At 42.1% G+C, this 23,369-nt stretch overlaps 2 protein-coding genes across 2 annotated transcripts; one reads left to right on the forward strand and one right to left on the reverse strand.

Annotated features, from left to right (window-relative positions):
* Positions 1-18: 18 nt before the first annotated feature.
* LOC135709926 (ubiquitin-conjugating enzyme E2 L3-like) lies at positions 19-7,208 on the forward strand. The gene is made up of 4 exons (XM_065232408.1): positions 19-94; positions 321-416; positions 6,219-6,405; positions 6,475-7,208. The coding sequence occupies exons 1-4, from the start codon at positions 68-70 to the stop codon at positions 6,624-6,626; spliced, it is 462 nt and encodes a 153-aa protein (XP_065088480.1). The 5' UTR covers positions 19-67; the 3' UTR covers positions 6,627-7,208.
* Positions 7,209-7,870: 662 nt separating this feature from the next.
* On the reverse strand, positions 7,871-12,676 carry LOC135712853 (uncharacterized). The gene has a single exon (XM_065235959.1). It carries the CDS (start codon positions 12,674-12,676, stop codon positions 7,871-7,873), a length of 4,806 nt encoding a protein of 1,601 aa, XP_065092031.1.
* Positions 12,677-23,369: the final 10,693 nt, after the last annotated feature.

Consider the following 23,369-nt stretch of genomic DNA (forward strand, 5'->3'; position numbering starts at 1 on the left):
CATCTATCTCTATTTTTCCAAATGTCAAATCATCAAAAATAGTTTTTTTTCAGAAGCTACGTCCAAAATGGCAGCCACACGAAGACTTCAAAAGGTAATTTCACAAAAATGATTAATATTTAAATATAATACGCCAAATAACTTGTTCTAAACTATACAGAACGATAGTTCTAAAGCTTTCCAATCAACTTATATTGAAAACTAGCATTTGTTTGTACCTATTCCCAACTAACTTGGTTTGGCTGGCCCTTGGATACTCTTTTCATATCTTCCAATTTCAATGTCTTGTCTACATAAAATATCACCTTGAACCATTGCAGGAACTGGCAGATATCCGTGCATCCGGGTTGAAGTCATTCAGAGACATAATCGTGGACGAAGGAAATCTATTGTTATGGTCTGGTCTGATCGTTCCGGTAAGTAACTCAGTGTTTTAGTAATGATTTGCTTCCATTCGCTTCTTCCAATTTTTTTTCCCTCAAGTGTATGTGAACAGTGGCGAAAACTGCTGTAATCAAAGAAGGCTCTAGTGGACACGAAGAAACTTGTGTTTCGCGAGTTTTAAAAGTCAGTAGTTATGAAACGCAAGTGGGTGACTCATTTTCGATGGGTTGATTACGGAAATGATAATTTTAATCCCATTACTTCAGGTGCACGTATAAGCTGAAGTGCCGGCACTACCATATCAGATGGTTGAAAGTTGAAGGTTAACCTATTTCAGTATACCAATGTCAGTGATGCACATAAATAGGTGCGTTTGTGTATGTTTTTGGGGTTTTCAGCCCAGGTGCTGTAGACGCACCAGCTTTCAAACATGTTTTGTTAAATAGTGCTTGCAAAAAATATTGCACGAGATTATTTCAACATTTCGCATAAGCAAAACTGCTTTTCAAACAGTATGAACATTATTCTTAAATTTTCTATGTAAAACTGTTGTAGGTGGTCTATACAATAATAACTAAGCTTTCCGTGAGATATTCTTCATCACAATATTGTATTTTGCAGCTGAAACTGGCCTCTTCAAAAATACAGGATTTCTAATAAAAGTGCGTATTGTCTTGGGTCTTCTGCGAACTTTTTCGCATATGAACCAAAGAATAAGTGCGCCAAACGATTTAACTTAAAGGTGCACTTTTAAGTCGTATCAATAAGGATAGATGGGGCAGGATGGCCCCCTAAGGTTGACATAATTTTTATAAGTAATAATTTCAATTAATATATTGATTAAAAATCTACCCTAGTTCTTTACCGGTAAGCTTACTGCTCCGAAAAAAAAACACGTTCCGATTTTTCTAAAATATATTTGAAAAAGATATCGAAATACTAAACAATTAATCCGTTTTTGTTTTCTTCTATTCTTAAGACAATTTACGTGTAAAAACATTTTTTCTAAGTAATCAAAAAATTAACTTGGTTTTGTTGAGTAACTTTGTTTACGAAGAGAATCTCTATATCTTTAACTGATAGAAAAAATAAGGTTCACATGTAAATTTTCTCAGGAATCTACGAGGAGGACGGACTCTATCTACGATGCAGGAAATATTGTGTTTTGCTGTGGCTAGCTGCGCGTACGCTGAGTAGATAGAAAGAAGATTTACACGATTTTGAAGATTTCCTACAAAAAGATGATGCGTGATGCAAGTAGATGCGAGAAATGAAAGAAGATTTATTCGTTAGTGTGAGATTTTTTGAGCATCTAGAATTGAGATTTAGATGTGTCGCCCCCCTCGGGAATCTAAGGAAAAAACCTGATTTTCTTTATACCTACCATTTTCCATTATTTTTAGAAAAAGACAAAACGTGTCTTTAATAAATAATGTTTGACCGGTAAACTTTCCATTAATTTCTGTATAGGACATGCGCATAGATTCAAGTCAATGTACCTCTTAAATTTTGGTTTCTTTAAAATAAAATAAAAAAGTAACATTTTTTTACAACGTTCTTACCCGGGGCAAGATGAGCACCCTTACGGGACAAGACGTGCACCTATATCAGAAGTTGTTTCTAAATGATACTAGCTGAACCCCGTGCGAGCGTTGTTGTCTGGTCCTTATAGACTTGGAAACTACTGAACCGATCGGCTTGAAAATTTGTATGCAGAGGTTTTTGGGGCCGGGAAAGGTTCTTATTATGGTTTGAGACCCCTCCCCCTCTGTAAAGGGGGGAGGCTCCCATACAAATTAAACATAAATTTTTGTTCATATGTTCGATATGGGTGCACGTCTTGTCCCGTAAGATTGCTTATCTTGCCCCAGGGTAAGAATGGTGTAGAAAAGTTTGGTTTTCAAAAGTGTTTGTGCCGATTTCAAATATTACGCCTGCTATTATTGGGGCCTCCCTTAGTTTGGCCTCCCACGGACTAGCGTTTTTTTCCTCTGTTTGGGACCTAACACCACAGCGACCAGTAATTTGATCTATTGTAGTATATCCCGTGTCCTTAGTTTAGTGCATGTCCTATTACTCCATCACTGTAGAGAAATGATGAAGTTTTCGATTTTTTTTACAGTTGTCATCCTTGCATTTATCGCAAGGATTCGAGTCTAATTGAAAAGTCCCGCTATTTATACCCTTCGGAGTGTTGAAGCACCCTCCAAAGGCGCGTCCCTTTGTCTGTCAAAAATGGATTCCTTAGCAACAAAATTAAACAATGACACCAATAATGGCCACTTGTGAGCGCTCGATGTACAACTGGTAAAATTTTAATCATTACTGAATAAAGACGGTTTTCTCAAAATATGTTAAATTGTATACACACCCGAATGATTTCAAATTATTGTCTTTTATTTTCGATATCATATAGGGTCATTTTCTTCACCTCTACTTTAACCCCAAACAAGGTTAATCCTTCGTCGGACTTTTGTTGCCTAAAAGAAGATTGATGGGGAAAAGCCTATTTGGCAAATAAGCGTGAAAACCCCATATCTTTTCGAAATACAAGGAACAATAAAAAATGACACAAAAACATATAAAACATAAAAGACATAAAAAAAAATCTCGTCCTACGGCATGGAGTTGTCCTTGGATCAGTCAAGTCGAGGCCGTCATCGCAGATTTGATCGGGAACAACAAAAAAGGAAACAGTTAACGAAATTCATCAAATTTACATTAAATGGACAGCTACTTACCGTCTTGCAACAATTTACTGATTGAAAGCAGTTGCATGTGTCGAACTGTTTCGTCACCTGTCCAGCAAACTACGTTGAATCCAGTGATGAAAGGTTTCCTCCACTGTGCAGTTGAAGTCGAAAAAATTCATTGAAACGTGCAGACATGAACCGTATTGGATCATGTAATCCGTAATTAGCTGCTCGGGGTTCGAGATGCAGGAAACTCCTCGATCGTAGAACTTGCACAGATTTCGAACGACAGCCGGGGAGTCGGGAGAGTCGATTTCGCTTATTAACAATTTGGCTGCAAAAACTTCCTGGTTAATGTCCGCCTACGTTCAAGAGTTTCAATACCCAGGAATAAGCAACGATCTTCTTGAGGTGGAAGGTTCGTTGGATTATTCCATGGAACGTGAACGAATTTTCTCTGAACATACTCGATCCTCGCTATCGAAACTGTTTCGTACGGACACTATACTACTACATCAAATTCCAAGATCGATCGCACTAGAGAACAATATAGAGCAGTCAGGCAGGTTCCCATCAGAGATCTTAAAGATGAATCCGAGTTGCCTGTTAGCTTTGGCTATGATATCCGCGTAATGTAGCTTGAATGTCAAAGCAGAATCAAGTGTAGTTCCTAGATCACGAACGTTGTCCACACGCTACAGAGGTTGGTTATCGATCGTATAATTGAATTTTTAGCTTGCGATGGAAAGTGATGATATTGCATTTTTTAACACTCAACGTGAGAAAAATTCTAGAGATTGCAACCACAAGCAATCAGTGAAGCATCGCACAATCACGTACATCTTGACATCGTCTGCATAGAAAGACCGGCAGCCAGTTGGAAGTATCAAACCGATTTCGTTAATGAATATCGAGAATAGCAGCGGTTCCAAATTGCTGCCTTTTGGGACGCCAGAGTTGTTTAAAAAATATTCCGATTGATCAGAGCTGATTTTCACACTAAGCTCTCGATTGGTAAGATACGATTCAAACGAACGAGTGGGTCCTTGAGAGACACCGAGCTTCTCGAGTTTGGCAAGTAGAATGACATGTTCAACCCAGTCGAAAGCAGCCTTCAGATCCGTGTATACGACGTCCACCTGTGCTCCTGTCTCAATATTCGGTAGGTATAGATAGGGACATGAAAGGACCGAACGTTTGGGATGGAAATCATGTTGGTCAGGAGAACTGTAGTTTCTACAGCTGGCAGATAAAGCGTCGTTGATGATTATCTCGATTACTTTGAGTAAGCACAAAGTGAAGTAATTCCTCGGTCATTCTCGAAATTTCGCTTATCTCCTTCCTTGGAAACATGAACGAAGATTTCCAACGAGAAGGAAATACACCTAGTTGTAATGAAATATTGATCAGCTTTGAAAGCGGAGAGAAAAGTTCTGTTGAGCATTTTTTGAGTATAGACGATGGAATGCTGTCAGGTCCAACAGCGTCCGAGAATTTCTAATCCTGGATGGCAGAATCGACGAGGTCCAATGTAACCGTGAAAACATCAAAGCTGAATGCGTCACTGGGTGTATCTCTGATCCCTTCAGCAACTTGGCTTAACCATGCCGTTGAGTCGTTGAAAACACTCTTGAAATGCTCGGCCAGGAGGTTACATTTTTCTAAAGAAGTGTTGGCTTAGATGAATCTCAACCGGTAGTCCATCCTTCTTCTTCTTTTCTTTATTTAACGTCTGTCTCGCAATCTAGTGCCAATCACCGACGGACATCGATTGCCATCCATTGACGGCAATCGAATCTGCAGGAAGGCAGCTTCCACACCTGCGTAGGATATCGCACCCATTCAACACAACAACATGGGCCGGGTCCAACGGCTTTACTTCCCTTCCGAAGGAAGACGTGACCAGAGATGTTTATGCCTCAGCAAAATCCCACCGACCTCGGCTGGGATTGAACCCAGACCCATTGGGGTGTTAGAAAGCAGTCACGCTTACCACTACACCACCGGCGCCGGCCCATCCTCTTTCCTTTTTGGCCTCACAAACGTCAATAATAACATAGGATTACGCCGGAGATTGGTCTGCATACGTCTTTAGTACTTCTTGTATAGAAAACGGTTGTACATTCAATAGCCATTACTTGCTAACGAAAATAATCACTTGGTGAATGAATTACGAAACTGGATGTATTTGCTCAGAACCTTCGATCTCACACGCTTCATGTTGGAATCGAGCATTAGACCATGCAGGTTTTGGAGCAGGCCTCCTCAAAGGCACACAATCCATTATTAATCGGCTCACAACTTCGTCGAAGTAGCTAACGGCTTCATCAATGGACGAACACAAGTCAAGCGATTGCCAATCTACCTGGGCCAATGAGTGATTCAATGCAATGCAGCCAGTTCTACGAAAGTCCAGGGTTTGTACGATGTATGCATAAAGAACAGGAGCTGATCGATTCATGAATGCTTCCAACGCTGGATGATCGGCTCTGAAACACAATGCATCCACATGCCAGAATTGAGCTCTCAAGGACTTTGTTTACTCCCTGACGATAATAGGTTAAGGTATTGCCGAAGCCAACTTTTCCCCTATCTACTTTTCGTTGAGTTAACTGAACATTCAACTGGAATTTACGTCAATATTCTATAATAAAAAGTAATGAAAAAGCTCCAAAAGAGCGATCTATCACTGGTTACAACCAATCGTCCCCAAATGGAACCAAAAAAAGGGTTGTTTTCGCTTGATGACGTCAAGTTTGCGTTTTTCCATATAACGATGATCCACCCTACTAACAAGCATAGGGGAAATGGATGTAATTTCGGTCTGAATGCCCCTAATTTGGGCGGAAACATAAATTCAGCAATCGACAAAATTTTCAGTAGCGACCAAAAATATCCATTAGTACCGTCCCAATGACGCGTTCATCTTGATTAAATTGATAAATAGCAGCATTTTTCCATAGGCCAACATTAGAGCTGCTGGAGATAGAACCATTACTTTTATTAATTTTTTTTATATGTTTGACTTTATGTAATCCAATCTAACCATCATTAAGGCCACGTGCCTGTCGTGATAAAGACAGCGAAACTAAAACAGGTATTATTGAAAAATAATGTAAATCGTATATTTCTTATCCTCAGGAAAATGCTCCTTACAACAAAGGTGCGTTCAGAATCGAGATAACGTTCCCCGCAGAATACCCATTCAAACCACCAAAAATTTGCTTCAAAACCAAAATCTACCACCCTAACATAGACGAGAAGGGTCAAGTGTGCTTGCCAATTATTAGCGCCGAAAACTGGAAACCAGCAACGAAGACTGATCAAGGTAGCCAAAGATGAAACTTTCTTGATGCATAATATTCAAATTAACACATGATCTACTTTCTGTTTGCAGTAATCCAAGCTCTCATAGCACTGGTTAATGACCCGGAACCGGAGCATCCACTCAGAGCAGACCTAGCGGAGGAATATTTGAAGGACCGTAAAAAGTTCACCAAAAACGCCGAAGAGTACACCCGGAAGCACAGTGAAAAGCGACCGGAATAAATTCTCAGCGTTCGAAAAGCAAATCCAAATCACAACACACACGCATGAGCTCGTTGTGTATACTTAAATTCATCTAGTATTTTCTTTCCTTTAAATTCCTTATTTAAAACAAAGGCGTAAAGCTGTATTGTTGCAAAGTCAACGAAAAAAAAAAAGATAATAAATGCAAATTGATGAAGTGCTTCTCTTTTATTTGATCAATTCGCAATTTTGCTTCTATCATTTACGCTGTGAGGGTGCATCAGATCATTACAGTCGTTCCTTTAGTTTTGCGCATTATGGAAATTGTTGAGCTTGGAAATAGCAACTTTTTTTTCTATCATTGAACTCGATTATTAACAAAAATAAAAGTAAAACATGCTTTAACAAACGAAGTGAAATAACTAAAGCAACATAAGTTATAAGAATTAATGTAATAACTTAAAACTCACACTGAAGTGAAGAGAAAGAAAATGTGTAATGCATTTAATTTAGATCTAAACAATATGTACTATGTAACACGTCTGTGACAGCAAAACTGCGTTCTAACTATAATTAGACAAAAGGAAATATGTTCAATAAAAGTAATGAACAAATGTTGAATCGATGGTGTTCTACATTGTACATAAAACTACATCAACGTTGACTAAATGACTGTTGTCCGTATAACAGCATCGAATCGATTTACTTCAATGTGAGCGCAAGTAGGTTTATCATCATGTTAACAGGTAAGTAACAATACGTTTGCAAGTTTTGTTTAACTACCGTAACCGTATTTTTAGCACAGCAGAAATGAGAGCAAACTAATGTTGCCTTCGATGACATCAATTTGATAACTGATTTTGCATTCATAATATTTAACCTAAGGCCTGGCGTATTACGAGAAATTTGAAATAACATTCGCGTCCTAGGGGCATCCCATTATTATTATTATTATTATCTCTATTTAGGAGATTTTCAGCCGCAGGCTGGTTCATCTCCGGGAGCCCCAGAAGGGGGCTTCCCTAATTACATAGTTGAGATTTTGGAGAACCCAGAAGGGGTTCTCCTAGAGGTTGGTGGAGCTCCAGAAGGGAGTCCCCTTAGTACAGAGTATTTTTAAACAGAGTTCATTATAGTTCCTGTCTTGGTTCTTAGCGTGGTTGGCGGATCATGGTGTGAATGGCGGTGGTCGTTGTCGATGGCAGTCAGGTAATCGTCATGTGATATCCAGGCTTACTCCAGTGGTGTCCATGTTCGAAGTGTAGTCATTTTGAATAGGTTGATTATATTTTATCGAACAGTCCAGCATCTTTTAGGAAAACTATTAGGGCTGCTTCCGTGGACGGGTCGTTAGAGAGGGCGTTACGTATGCTGTTCGGTATTCCATAGAGGAGCCGGATGTTATGAAAGCAGGGACAGTTAACAATCAGGTGTTCGACTGTCATAATCGTGTTGCAGGAGTCGCAAAACTTCCGAAAAGAGGCAGCACTACCCATGTTGTGGGTCACTCGGGTGTGTCCGGATCGAAGCCGGGATAAGACCTGTTGTTCCCATCGGCTCGTAATGTCATTCCATTTGGAGGTGTCGTCCTTTATTTTTCTCAGGAACGGTCCCCTTTTTGCGAACCACTCCCGGGCCCAGGCGTCTCGGAGGGATGCTTTCACCCATTTTTTTACGTCCTGACTGGGTACAACTGTGGTGGCCATCCGGCCGGAGCGACCTGTGGCAGCGAGATGATCTGCTTCACAGTTGCCCCGGATACCGCAATGGCCGGGTACCCAAACAAATGAGGTGTTTGGCGGCGCGGCCTTTTGGATCCCTTGTATCCAGGGGTGTCTGGATGTTGCTGAATTCAAGGCGTATAAAACGCTGGCGGAGTCTGTTAGGACACATATGGGTTTATTGGCGGGTGTCGTGGTGGCGAAGTGGATGGCCGCAGCCTCCGCCGAGAAGACGGAGCACTGATCGGGTAGTCGAAAGAAGTAGCTATTGGATACATCCGCTACTCCGAATCCAACCTTCCCCACGGCCTTAGAGCCGTCCGTGTAACGGTGTTGAAAATTTGGATATTTAGTTCTCAGCAGCTCCGCTACGTGGGCCTGCATGGCACGGGAGTTGTTACCTGCCTTGAAGCGCTTGGCAATTGAAAGGTCAACGCGTATGGTTGGTTCTGTCCATCCTCTGGCTCCGTTCCAGTGTACCCTGGACACGGGTGGGAGCTCCTGATGGACCAAGTTTCCGAGAACTCTGTTCCCCTCCCTGAGGAGAAAGACCTCGTGATTCCCGGTGGTCTTTTCCAGGTAGCTGGTCGTTCTGCAGCTCAGCGTTTCGGCGACTTGGTATTGAAACGGTAGTACACCGAGTTCGACGCATGCCGATTCAGCCGGTGTTGAAGGCAGAAGTCCTGCGACGATTCTGATTGCCTGGTTATACGTTGGGGCTAGTCGTGTGGTAAGAGAGTCGTTGGAAAGGCAGAACAGTTCGATCCCGTAGAATAATCGACTGTTTACAGTGGCTTTGGCCACTTTTAGTAGAATCTCTCTGTTACTGCTCCGGTGTGGTTTGGAAAGTGTCCGGAGGAGGTTTAGCCGCGTGCGGCAGTTGGCTTTGATTTCGTTGAAATGTGCGTCGAACCTCAGCTCCCGGTCCAAGCGTACACCGAGAACCTGGATGGTCTTCTTGTTGGGTATTGGAATATTGTTCGCAACGATGGCTGTTGGTAGCGGGCGATGACGGAAGTGGCATAGGTGGGAAACCACGCTCTTTTCTGCGGATAATTCAAAGCCGACCCTACTGGCCCATCTTGTGGTGGCTGATACAGCAGCTTGTAATTTCCTTCGCAGAGCCTTGAGGGTGCGTCCTAAAGCCAGCAGGACGATGTCGTCTGCATATACAAATATGTATATTCCTTTTGGTAGGATCCCAAAGACTCCATTCATGGCGACCAAGAAGATGGTGACCGCTAGGACGGATCCCTGTGGGACTCCAGTTTCTTCCGCCCGAGTTGAGGAGCGGTGGTTCCCGATCATCACCTGAAAGCTTCTACCGCAAAGGAAATTTTTTAAAAAGTGTAGAATGTGGCCACCCAGACCCCAGTCAGCCAACTGTTTGATGACTTGGGGGGTCCAGGCGCGGTTATACGCCTTAGCTAAATCCAGGGCCGCTATGTCGACATGGAGTTCTTCATCCATCGCCTCTTGGAGTACATCGCCCAGGCCAGTAAAGTACGTTCCGGTGCCGTGACCGGATCTGAACGCATGCTGTCGGTGATCGAGATGGTCGTTGTCCTCGAGAAAGCGAATTAGACGGCGATTGACCATCCGTTCCATGACTTTACTAATGCAGCAAGTCAGAGAGATCGGACGGAAGTTTTCTGGAGTAGAGGCCACTTGCCCCTGCTTTGGGATGGGGACTACCAGACTGTGGGACCATTCGTTTGGCAGGGTGTTCTCTATCCAGATTTTATTTATTAGGTCTAGCAGTTCGACTTTGGTGCTGGACGGGAGATGTTGCAGCATGGGGTATCCTATATCATCCGGACCGGCGGATTTCCCTTTGCTGCGGGATAGTGCAAGGGTTAGTTCATCGAACCGAAAGGGCGCGTTGATGGGCGTAGGTACAGAGTCCTCCGGAATGACAATGTTGCCAAGGCTCTGTGTGGATGCGTGGTTTTTTTGTATGAATTTCCTGTCATAGCGGTCAATGGCAGAGAGTGAGGCGAAATAGTCAGCCAATTCGTTGGCGATGGTGAGCGGGTCTCGTGTGAGGCCGCTTTGGAGGCGGAGGGCCATCCCCCTGGCCTTTCTTTTTCCGTTGAGGGCGTTGACCCGGCTCCACAACTCGGACGCCGTTTGGTTGGAGTTGATCCCCTCCAAAAATTCCTCCCAGCTACTTTTCTTGGCATCCCTGATGATTTGCCGGCACTCGTTTCGCTTGGAGCGGTAAAGCTCGGTGGCTCGTTCCTTGTCTGGGTGGTCTTTAGGGAGGCGCTTCGCAGCACGAAGAGCTTTCCTTCTGGCTTTGATTGCAGATTTCGCTTCGGGACACCACCAGTGCAGGGGTTTTCGGCCGGGGTTGGGGCTGGTCTTCGGGATGGCGATATTGGCGGCCTCAGTGATGATCCCCATGAATTCTTCCATGCTCGTCGCTGGGTGGTCAATGTATGCCTGCGTCACATTATCGTTGAAGAGTTTCCAGTCAGCTTGATCGTAAAGCCACCTGGGTCGCCTTGAGGTCTCTGGAGGATCATCCCCTAGCGAGATGATGATGGGGTAGTGGTCGCTCCCTGCTGGATCCTCGAGAGTTTTCCATAGGAGCCGCCCAGTAATCGCTGGACTAGCCGCGGAGATGTCGATCGTTGTTTCGTACTGGCCGCGAACGAAGGTGCTCGAGCCATCGTTGAGGGTCACTAGGTCGAGGGACTCTATGAGTTCCGCTATAGTAGAGCCACGGGGGTTTGCTTTGGGGCTCCCCCAGGAGGGGTGGTGCCCGTTGACGTCACCGAGGAGTAGAAGAGGGCCGTCGATTAAGGCTAAAGCTCGTTGGAGCTTGTTCAGTAGGTCTGGGATTTTCCCGTGAGGCAGGTAGATGTTAATGACTGATAATGGAAAAGGGGATTCGACTTTAGCTCCCACGATTGGGAGATCGGTGTTAAGGTTGATGGGAGTGAATGGGATGCCATCAGCGATCCCGACGGCGACCGAGTGGTAAATGTTGCTTTGGCTGCAATTGTTGATCCAATGGAATTTGCTCGCAAGTGTGCGATTCATCTGTCCTATGTTGGCTCTGTGGGTCTCCTGGAGGGCCAGGAACATGGGTGAGTTGTTCTGAACTAGAATTTCCAAGTCCCCGAGATTGTTAAAAAATCCGTTCATGTTCCATTGGATCGCTAAAGTGGTGCTGCGAGGTCTTCCAGGAACGCTAGGACTTTTGGTTGGAGAGGGCATTTGGGTATATCTGGTGGTGGAGTTGGAGCAAGTCGAGGTTGGAGAGCTGGGGGTAGATCCCAGCAAGGCTCCACCGGCCGAAGGTGTCAGGATTGAACCCACTGCCTGCAGAGTTGTATGAGCCACCGAAGCAGATGCAGGTCTAGGCGACAGACCGATGGTTGGAGAAAGGTATTCTCCAGTAATGTCCCGGGACGACTGTCCAGTAACTGACTTGATATGGCATCGTTTGAGGCCGGGCGTTTTGGTGTTTGTTAGTGATGAGCAGAAGGGAGTGGACCCCAGCAGAGCTCCACCGGCAGAAGGTGTCAAAACTGGCCCCGCAACCGGCAAAGTTGTCTGGGCCACCGATCCAAAGGCCGGACTCGACGAGGATCCAACGAATGGGTTGGGAACCCCTCCGATCTTGGCCTGCCATCGATCGTACTCGCGAGCATTTGATAGTGCGTGAACAGGAACAGCTCTCCTGTCACACAATTTACGCAATGGTGTTTGAGGTGTCCGGGACGTGACGTTGTCACTCGACCTGACGAAGCGAGGTTTCACGGCTTCCGCGTGGGGGAGAGTGAAGTTATCACGCGACCCACCGACTCTTTCCTCTTCCTTATCGTTCTCGTTAAGATATTCGTTCCTAGATCGTTGGGGGAATGTGATGTCATCACTCGACCCATTATTTCCACATTCTTTGTCGTCCTTATACGGCTTATCCTTCTTGAATTCCTCGTCGTCCTGATTCATTGTAGTTGGTTTCGATCCCTCGTTGTCCACAGGGGGATAGGAGTGTACTCCCTTTTCCGTCCCTCTTCCGGCAGCCATAGAGTGACGGGGGTTGTCCGTTGGTTCCGGTGGAGGAATGACTTCCGCACCTACGGGGCCTCGACTGCTCCGTGGCTTAACCGGGATGATGAAGTTTCGGTGTTCTTCGGAGTTTGCCAACAAGCGTCGGGGGGTGTCTACCAGTTCCGGTTGGTCCATAGCGTCCGCACTGATAGGGCCCCGACTACCCGAGGCCTTATCCGGTATGTTGGAGGTTGTTGTGATACTAGTGGATGTCATGGTATTGGTAGTTGAGCTAGATCCAGTCCGTTCTGCTTCTTGATTGGTTCCAGCCTCAGTAGAGGATGGATTTGATGTACGGTGCATTTTGATGGATAGGTTGTGGAAATTCGATTACGCTGGGTCAGATAAGACGGACTGGGCTGCTGAGGTCTAGTTTTCCATTGGGGTAGGGTTGCCCTCCACGGACATCCCCTCGTCTTCCGAGGAAATCAGCCCGTCGACGACAATCTCTTCTCCGGAGGGGGAGCCCTCGGGATCGATTTCGGTATCAGAAATGTATGCTGGCATGTGATAATTTTTTGATCGTTTAGAGTCTACTGCGTCGCTTGTCGGCTTAGTTTGCTTCTTCTTCGTTCCAGTGAGTTTTTCTGGTTGCTGATGCTGAGGTTGGGTTTGTTGTTGTTGCTGCTCCTGTTTTTTATTTTCTCTTACTCCAAATGGTTTCGGGCATTTTGACTGTGACTTGGTTTGTGTGATGAGTTCTTTGTACTGCTGGTTCACTAGGCGGAGATTAGCGACCTCCTTATCTTTGTTGGTAACGGTGGCCTCGAGGAACTTAACTCTGACGAGTAAATCCTCAATGGTCCCGTGTTTACGTACGGTGTCCAATCGGTTTACCGGTTTCATGGCTGATTCCAGGGCTTGGATACGCTCGTCTTTACGCAGTACTTCCGTTTGCAGGTCCAGAATCATCTGTCGAAGTTCACCAATTTCCGTGGAGCTGGTGGTCGTAGGACTTTGTTTCAGCTTTTCCTCCAGTGCTGCAATTTTGCGATCCTTTTCCACCATTTGGCTGGAGAGATGGTCGAACTTTGCTGAGAGGTCTGCGAACGCTTGGTCTTTGCTCATGTTGGTGACTCCAGCAAAAGATTTTTCTCCGGTGGCCATCTCAAATATCCTTTTGGCTGCTGGGTATGGGATCCCCTTATCAACACGGATACGCTGTATTGCGTCTTCCGTTTTATACACCGGACAGTTCCGACTAGATATGGGATGGTCATTTGTGTTACACCTGGGGCAGAACGGGGTGGCAGAACAGCGTTCCCCCTGCTTCATGCTGTGCTTTTTAGCGCATTGACCACATGTCTGATCTGCTTGCTGGCATCGCTTGCTTGTGTGTCCGAATGCAAAACATTGGAAGCAGAGCATCGGTCCCGGGTAATAGGGCCGGGTTCTACATCTTAGATACCCAACGTCAACGTGCTCTGGAATGCGGGTCCCATCGATCGTCAGAATAACTGTGGCCGTGTTCTCTCTTTCGGTTCCCGTAGTTGATTTCCTAGTTATTCGGCGGATCTGTGTAACTTTCTGCTCCTTGAGATACGACAGAACATCGTCATCGGTAACCTTCGCCATGCTTGGGCAATTGATTACGCAACGGACGGAGTTGAGGTTGACATGCTTGGTGATCTTGATCTTGGTTCCATCGGTAAGCTGATCCATGGCGAGGAGGCGTTCCATTTGATTCTTTGAGCGGACCTTGAGCGCGTATGTTTTACCCCTGGCCTCGGGGATAGCACCATCGATTTTGCCATTTATCCACTTTTCGATGGAAGTGCGAATCAAGAAAGGATGCTCTGGCAGCTTTCCCGATTCGGTATCAGCAGATTCCATTCTTAATACCACAATTTCACCATGCAGCCCTTGTGGATCCATGTATGTTGGCAGCGTCGCACCCGTGTATGACCCGTCAATTTTATTACATGCCCCACCTCCACCGGGGTCTGGGAGGGGGGGGAAGTCCCACGCCAGCGACATGGCTGGGGGGAATCGGTGATGAAAATCGTTAATCGGAGCCGCTTGGTCCGCGATCACACTCGAGGGGAGATCAAACTACACTCGATCAATCGCGCCCTCGCCTGGCTCGGAGCTACTTAATTGTCTTTCTATCTACCACACCACCGAACGTAAGTTTATGATCGAAACCGACGACGACGAGACGAGTACAACCGTCAGTTCAAATCACGTAAAAGCTTCGACGGTAAGCTTGCATGCAAGAATTCTACCTAACACGGCGTGAGTCCACAGACAGCGATGGCTGTCGTCACTTTAGCGTCTATATGCGGTTTGTCCAGTAATAATAGTTCACTTTTTATTACAATTTCCCTCACCGGAATAGTTTTTCAGGGAGACCTCCACTGTGGGACGACTTCCTGTCAGCCCCCAAAACTGTTCAAATTCACTGAGGTGATAAATTTGCTACTAATCACTCGCGATCTCTCGAAAAAAATAATTGAGCCGAAACAACACGACCGATCGTAGCGTAGACGCAATGACATTTTTTGGGGGGCATCCCATTGTTAACTTTAGTTCCAATATTTATTAAATATTTTTAAATATCTCGTAATTATCGCTAAGTATTTTTAAGTATTTCAATTCTAGGTTTTATTTTCATCGTAGTAACGTTTGTGTTATGACCGGTTGCTAGTGCTATGTTTGTTGTTTTTTTTTTGCCGCATCAGTCCGATAATTTTAGTCGCGTGATCTGATCATTTTCTAGAGTATAAAATGAATTTATTTGAAATGAAGTGTGCATTCATTGTAAGGGCTACGTATTTCAAATCGATTGTGTACAGTCCCCTACAATTAAAGAACATTAAATGTTCTTAAATTGTGTTCATTAAATGTTCATTAAATTTTAATAACTGTACTACAGACAAACAGACATAACACATTGAATATTTCTCCTTGTAAAACATCGTCGCTAAAACATTACCGCCATCTGTTGAGTACACTGTGGTGGGCACTGCGCTGAACAGATGGCGGTAGTGTGTAAACGTCAAACGCAAGGGAATTGCCTATGCGCGCCACAGGTGGCGGTACTACCAACTACGATACTTTTATATTGTCCGTTAAATGCTTGTTCGATGAACTATTTGCGAGAGTTTGTCTGTTTGTCTGTGACTGTACAGTCAGTCTAGTGTGTTCATCATATGGAAGTGTTCCATATTTGTGGAAGAATGTATTGACGAGTGCACGGATGGATTTGAGTTCACTCACTCGACAAAAAGTGACACAACAGCGGGGCCCTGTTTACTAAAAATGAACACATATGTGTTCATTTTTAGTAAACAGGGCCCCGCTGTTGTGTCACTTTTTGTCGAGTGAGTGAACTCAAATCCATCCGTGCACTCGTCAATGTTGTTGTTGACTGTACTGCCGTTCTACGCATATCTGTCCCATGTAACTTTTGGGCGTTTTTTTTTTGTTCATAAAACAGTACTTTTTTATGTAGACTTTGGATTGAAAATATAAAAACATATCGTTTGTTTTGGGTTTGTATAAAAACAACATCAAGCCTAATTGTCCCATGTTGAAATTCTACGCATAAATGTCCTACACAGCTTTACTCGACTCAATTTATCATTAACGAATCGATTTGTGTACACAAATTATTGCAACAGGATTTATACAATCAAAAGAAACAGTATGAACCATTTTAGGAAGTGGCAGTTTTATTTAATGTTGATAAATATTAAGAAAAACGGGATTTCATATTAAAACGCCAGTTTATAATTTGAAACAATGCAATATTAAACCATTAAACACCACCACACTCCCCCTATATAGTGTCTACTAGAGAGGCACCCCTATTCTGTATTTCGTTTCGAACGAAATTCTCATACAAAAAAATATTTTTTTGTATGAGAATTTCGTTCGAAACGAAATACAGAATAGGGGTGAGGGTCTAGTATAAAAGAGAAGCGGATTCAAAACAAACTGCCTGGGTAGTTTCTAGCAACACTTTAAATGTAATCCAGATAGGCGCTGCTTGATTGACTCTGGCTTTGCTTTGACAGTTCGTTTAGCTCAAAACCAACTAGTCCGCTCCTCTCTTATACTAAATCCTCTCTAGTGTCTATGTGTTTCATGAAAAGTTCCTTATATAATATAATAACACGTAGTATAAAGGTCAACTCCGTACGGAAGAAATTTGCATGTGCATGTCAACTCTTCAAAAGTATTTCTTGAAATCATCGAAGCCCACGTTCATCTATCGTGTGACGTATTGATCTTTTGTCCACAGCATGTCAGCCTTAAATCTATGGTCGGACTCAAAATGATTCAGCACAATCTCCTTTAGGACTACGTTGATCTTGCTATAAGGAAGAGAAAAAGATGCTAAGAGGTTTATGTTCTAAATAGTGCATTCATCATTAGTTTCTTGAGATGCCATACTTTTAATGGTTTTATAGAAGTGTCAACAAATTTATTGTTGGTATAATTTAATGATGGAAAGCTATACAAACTATCCAGGATTTTCCAAAACTGCGGAGAACGCTCATGTAATCACAAGAGTAACACTGACAGTAACAGTTCCTACGCTCATGTAATCACAAGAGTAACACTGACAGTAACAGTTCCTAGTGGGACTAACATGCGTAGAATTTCCTAGTTCAGTGCCATTACATATTGTTCGTATAAAAATAGGCTTAACAGATTTCATTGAAGGTAATTTCTGTAGTTTTCACTAAAACATTTTGATTATGAAGTAATGAAATTGGGTTGTTAGCGGAATGCTTTAATAAAACAGCAAAAAAAGGTTATCTTCCATTTAATTCCACTTAATTAATTTTGGTATCCATGACAGATACGTATTTCGACTACAATGTGCAGTCTTCATCAGTGTCATTCCCACTAAAGAACTTATCAAAATCTAACCCCCTTAAGTACTCATCCCCTAGGTATAAAAGTCAAGATCACAGGTATATAAATGAAACTACAATGTGTTGAATCGGAACCTACCTAACTAATTAAAACCAAAGATTTAAGTAAGCTAAAGGAGAAAAATCTATTCAACTCTCTAATAAGGAAAATCCCAAAGGCTTGGTAGCCATCATAATGAAGTAATGAAATTGGGTTGTTAGCGGAATGCTTTAATAAAACAGCAAAAAAAGGTTATCTTCCATTTAATTCCACTTAATTAATTTTGGTATCCATGACAGATACGTATTTCGACTACAATGTGCAGTCTTCATCAGTGTCATTCCCACTAAAGAACTTATCAAAATCTAACCCCCTTAAGTACTCATCCCCTAGGTATAAAAGTCAAGATCACAGGTATATAAATGAAACTACAATGTGTTGAATCGGAACCTACCTAACTAATTAAAACCAAAGATTTAAGTAAGCTAAAGGAGAAAAATCTATTCAACTCTCTAATAAGGAAAATCCCAAAGGCTTGGTAGCCATCATAATGAAGTAATGAAATTGGGTTGTTAGCGGAATGCTTTAATAAAACAGCAAAAAAAGGTTATCTTCCATTTAATTCCACTTAATTAATTTTGGTATCCATGACAGATACGTATTTCGACTACAATGTGCAGTCTTCATCAGTGTCATTCCCACTAAAGAACTTATCAAAATCTAACCCCCTTAAGTACTCATCCCCTAGGTATAAAAGTCAAGATCACAGGTATATAAATGAAACTACAATGTGTTGAATCGGAACCTACCTAACTAATTAAAACCAAAGATTTAAGTAAGCTAAAGGAGAAAAATCTATTCAACTCTCTAATAAGGAAAATCCCAAAGGCTTGGTAGCCATCATAATGAAGTAATGAAATTGGGTTGTTAGCGGAATGCTTTAATAAAACAGCAAAAAAAGGTTATCTTCCATTTAATTCCACTTAATTAATTTTGGTATCCATGACAGATACGTATTTCGACTACAATGTGCAGTCTTCATCAGTGTCATTCCCACTAAAGAACTTATCAAAATCTAACCCCCTTAAGTACTCATCCCCTAGGTATAAAAGTCAAGATCACAGGTATATAAATGAAACTACAATGTGTTGAATCGGAACCTACCTAACTAATTAAAACCAAAGATTTAAGTAAGCTAAAGGAGAAAAATCTATTCAACTCTCTAATAAGGAAAATCCCAAAGGCTTGGTAGCCATCATAATGAAGTAATGAAATTGGGTTGTTAGCGGAATGCTTTAATAAAACAGCAAAAAAAGGTTATCTTCCATTTAATTCCACTTAATTAATTTTGGTATCCATGACAGATACGTATTTCGACTACAATGTGCAGTCTTCATCAGTGTCATTCCCACTAAAGAACTTATCAAAATCTAACCCCCTTAAGTACTCATCCCCTAGGTATAAAAGTCAAGATCACAGGTATATAAATGAAACTACAATGTGTTGAATCGGAACCTACCTAACTAATTAAAACCAAAGATTTAAGTAAGCTAAAGGAGAAAAATCTATTCAACTCTCTAATAAGGAAAATCCCAAAGGCTTGGTAGCCATCATAATGAAGTAATGAAATTGGGTTGTTAGCGGAATGCTTTAATAAAACAGCAAAAAAAGGGTTATCTTCCATTTAATTCCACTTAATTAATTTTGGTATCCATGACAGATACGTATTTCGACTACAATGTGCAGTCTTCATCAGTGTCATTCCCACTAAAGAACTTATCAAAATCTAACCCCCTTAAGTACTCATCCCCTAGGTATAAAAGTCAAGATCACAGGTATATAAATGAAACTACAATGTGTTGAATCGGAACCTACCTAACTAATTAAAACCAAAGATTTAAGTAAGCTAAAGGAGAAAAATCTATTCAACTCTCTAATAAGGAAAATCCCAAAGGCTTGGTAGCCATCATAATGAAGTAATGAAATTGGGTTGTTAGCGGAATGCTTTAATAAAACAGCAAAAAAAGGTTATCTTCCATTTAATTCCACTTAATTAATTTTGGTATCCATGACAGATACGTATTTCGACTACAATGTGCAGTCTTCATCAGTGTCATTCCCACTAAAGAACTTATCAAAATCTAACCCCCTTAAGTACTCATCCCCTAGGTATAAAAGTCAAGATCACAGGTATATAAATGAAACTACAATGTGTTGAATCGGAACCTACCTAACTAATTAAAACCAAAGATTTAAGTAAGCTAAAGGAGAAAAATCTATTCAACTCTCTAATAAGGAAAATCCCAAAGGCTTGGTAGCCATCATAATGAAGTAATGAAATTGGGTTGTTAGCGGAATGCTTTAATAAAACAGCAAAAAAAGGTTATCTTCCATTTAATTCCACTTAATTAATTTTGGTATCCATGACAGATACGTATTTCGACTACAATGTGCAGTCTTCATCAGTGTCATTCCCACTAAAGAACTTATCAAAATCTAACCCCCTTAAGTACTCATCCCCTAGGTATAAAAGTCAAGATCACAGGTATATAAATGAAACTACAATGTGTTGAATCGGAACCTACCTAACTAATTAAAACCAAAGATTTAAGTAAGCTAAAGGAGAAAAATCTATTCAACTCTCTAATAAGGAAAATCCCAAAGGCTTGGTAGCCATCATAATGAAGTAATGAAATTGGGTTGTTAGCGGAATGCTTTAATAAAACAGCAAAAAAAGGTTATCTTCCATTTAATTCCACTTAATTAATTTTGGTATCCATGACAGATACGTATTTCGACTACAATGTGCAGTCTTCATCAGTGCACATTGTAGTCGAAATACGTATCTGTCATGGATACCAAAATTAATTAAGTGGAATTAAATGGAAGATAACCTTTTTTTGCTGTTTTATTTTGATTATGTTGAAATGTGAACAATGCGTTAACTTATTTTAACGTATATTTCTTCCAATGAGCAGAAATGATTCGAAACATTATTCGCGATTTTCTCAGAAGCAACTTTTGAAACATGGGACTGATATGCGTGTAACGGCAGTGTATGTATTATGAAATAAAAGCTGAACACAATGAAACTGTTTATTCTCATGACTACTAAAAATTTAACAGACTAATAATACCGAACCATCGAATCTATAAATAACAATAATTTGAAAATTACAATATGGTTTTTTAAACGATAAAATTAAAAATGGAAAATGGAGCATTTTTGTAAGGTTATCGTTTAGCCCATTAACCCATTTAATAAGCCATGCCCCCAATATCGACACATTTTTATAATCTGTGACGTAAAATCATTGTAACTATCCACTAGAAGCTAGTTCAAGTCTCTAAGGGAGCATCCATTAAGTACGTCACGCTCTTAGGGGGAGGGGGATTTACAAATATGTGACAAACAATGCATTAGGTATTGGAACAACGTGACGAATGAGAAGGGGGGTACATTTTCTCTAATTTTTGCGAGAAGTACTAGTACCAACAATCAATACAAAACTAACGATTTTAAATTGATTCACTACTTGACTAGCCTATTTGTCCCAAGCAAATCGATTAACGTACCCAAATCTAGTGTAAATTCCAGTACTACAGTATGTTTGTTTTGATTCGCGATGAAAGTTTGACAGATAAAATGAGAGGTTAGTGGATTTTCATATGTTTCGAGGGGTGAATCGATTAGCTTGGGACCGAAACTAGTACCAGAGCTGAGCCAAAAAGTTGAGCTCTTTTCTTCGGGACCTTCTGGTCTTAGAGTTACCTCTATGCTAGTACTGCATGCTTTCCAACTCTATTGGTTTCTTTAGGGTAAAATAATAGATTTTCTCCAAACTAAACCATGTGGACCATAATGTCCACATGGGAATGTTCAAAGTAAGCGTCTGTAAGAAAAATATCAGGTGAATTGAATGTTATGATAGTCAATTTAATAACCGTTTTAAGTTTTGTTCTGAACCGATTTTTCGATTTGAACTTGTCCAACTTGGCGACTTTTATGAGCTTCAAGTAGAAGGGCATCGTATGGGAGGAAATCCATGGGAATGTTGTTCATTTCTGCAGCCAAAAATGCTACCGAAGCTATGAGACTCGGCTCTCCGGATGCCACAGGTTCCGAATCAGCTCCGTAGTCATTTTCACAGGATCAAGATCCTAGTGGATTAAAACCTCGATGAAAACCTCCGTGAAAACTATACTTATAACACAGACAAACAGACATAACAGATTGAATATTTCTCGCTGTAAAACATCGTCGCTGAAACATTAGCGCCATCTGTTGAGCACACTGTGGTGGGTAGTACGCTGAACAGATGGCGGTAGTGTGTAAACGTCAAATGCAAGGAAAATGACTATGCGCGCCGCAGGTGGCGGTACTACCAACTACGATACTTTTAAATTGACCGTTAAATGCTTATTCGATGAACAACTTGAGAGTGTTATGTCTGTTTGTCTGTGCTTATAACACGATAGTCATTTCCAGATCTGTATTTTGAACGAGCAATAATCGAAATGTTCCAATGGCCATCAGTATAGCTTCCTCTTGAGACTGGATCAACGAGTCACCCGAGGGGGACGACTCTATCTACGATGCAGGAAATATTGTGTTTTGCTGTGGCTAGCTGCGCGTACGCTGAGTAGATAGAAAGAAGATTTATCACGATTTTGAAGATTTCCTGCAAAAAAATGATGCGCGATGCAAGTAGATGCGAGAAATGAAAGAAGATTTTTCGAAGATTTATTCGCTAGTGTGAGTATTGAGCATCTAAAATTGAGATTTACATGTGTCGCCCCTCTCGGAGGGGCGTTGACGAGGTAGTGAGAGTTTTCGGAATTATGAGAAGCTTGACAAAAAGGGTTAATTTAGGCTTTAATTTAATGGTTTTATTGATCCAAATCTGGCCGCTGTCGATGTCAAGCTACCGATCCTCGTGGCTATCGGCGGCTGTAGCAACAATCAATACGAAACTAACGATTTTAAATTGGCTCACCACTTTAGTAGCCTATTGGTCCCAAGCAAACGATTAACGTACCCTATTCTAGTTGAAATTCTATTACTACACTATGTTTGTTTTGATTCGCTATGAAAGTTTGACAGATAACATCAGGGGTGTGTGGATTCATGCAGAACATGCAGGGGTGAGTGAAATAGCTTGGGACTGCTTGGGACCGTTGTTCTGGTACTGAGTGAGCCAAAAATAATAATGATTTTCTTCGGGACCCAGTGGTCTTAGAGTTACCTCTATGGCTGTAGTGTGGACTGATCCCAGATCCTGGGAGCTGTCTCAAAGGTTGAAATCTCGGTCTCCGAAAGACACAATATGACCGCTCTTCACACACTACCTTGCAAAAGTGCACTCTGTCAGGGACGAAACTTTCAAGAGGCCATCATGCCATCGCTTGACGACCGGGCGCACGGTCGCGGTGATACGGTGTGTGGGATTCTTACCGCACTAAAACCTCCTTGGACGCCTTGCCCTTTTTCCCCCGGAACCACTTGTCGTATTACGTATTACCATAGAGGTAACTCTAAGACCACTGGGTCCCGAAGAAAATCATTATTATTTTTGGCTCACTCAGTACCAGAACAACGGTCCCAAGCAGTCCCAAGCTATTTCACTCACCCCTGCATGTTCTGCATGAATCCACACACCCCTGATGTTAACTGTCAAACTTTCATAGCGAATCAAAACAAACATAGTGTAGTAATAGAATTTCAACTAGAATAGGGTACGTTAATCGTTTGCTTGGGACCAATAGGCTACTAAAGTGGTGAGCCAATTTAAAATCGTTAGTTTCGTATTGATTGTTGTTACTACATTCTAGTTGGTCTTCTCGCCATTTTCGCTGCAGAGCTGACATGATCTGCGTTACTGCTCTGCTGACGGCGTTAAAGGAGCCCTCATCTCGATACATTTCTTCGACGACGTCCCTCTCGCACAGCATCAAATCTAGGACATTCGAAGACCACGTGCTCTGATGATTCTTCCACATTCCCACACTCCGGACAGAAGGGTGACGTTGTGTGTCCGAACCGATGTAAGTACTTCCTGAAGCAGCCATAACCAGACAAGAACTGCGTCAAGTGGAAGTTGACTTCTCCATGCTTCCTGTTCACCCAGGT

This window comes from Ochlerotatus camptorhynchus, unplaced genomic scaffold (assembly GCF_037179485.1).
Source record: "Ochlerotatus camptorhynchus isolate MF236.1 unplaced genomic scaffold, CSIRO-AGI_Acam_v1.1 ptg000003l, whole genome shotgun sequence".
Classification (NCBI taxonomy): Eukaryota; Metazoa; Arthropoda; class Insecta; order Diptera; family Culicidae; genus Ochlerotatus; species Ochlerotatus camptorhynchus.

Excerpts from the sequence above, each read along its gene's own strand:
- LOC135712853 (XM_065235959.1), bottom strand. The coding sequence starts at position 12,676 with ATGCACCGTACATCAAATCCATCCTCTACTGAGGCTGGAACCAATCAA.
- LOC135709926 (XM_065232408.1), top strand. The coding sequence starts at position 68 with ATGGCAGCCACACGAAGACTTCAAAAG. Across the intron at positions 417-6,218 it reads GGTCTGGTCTGATCGTTCCG|GAAAATGCTCCTTACAACAA; the intron begins GTAAGTAACTCA and ends TCTTATCCTCAG. Across the intron at positions 6,406-6,474 it reads AGCAACGAAGACTGATCAAG|TAATCCAAGCTCTCATAGCA; the intron begins GTAGCCAAAGAT and ends TTCTGTTTGCAG.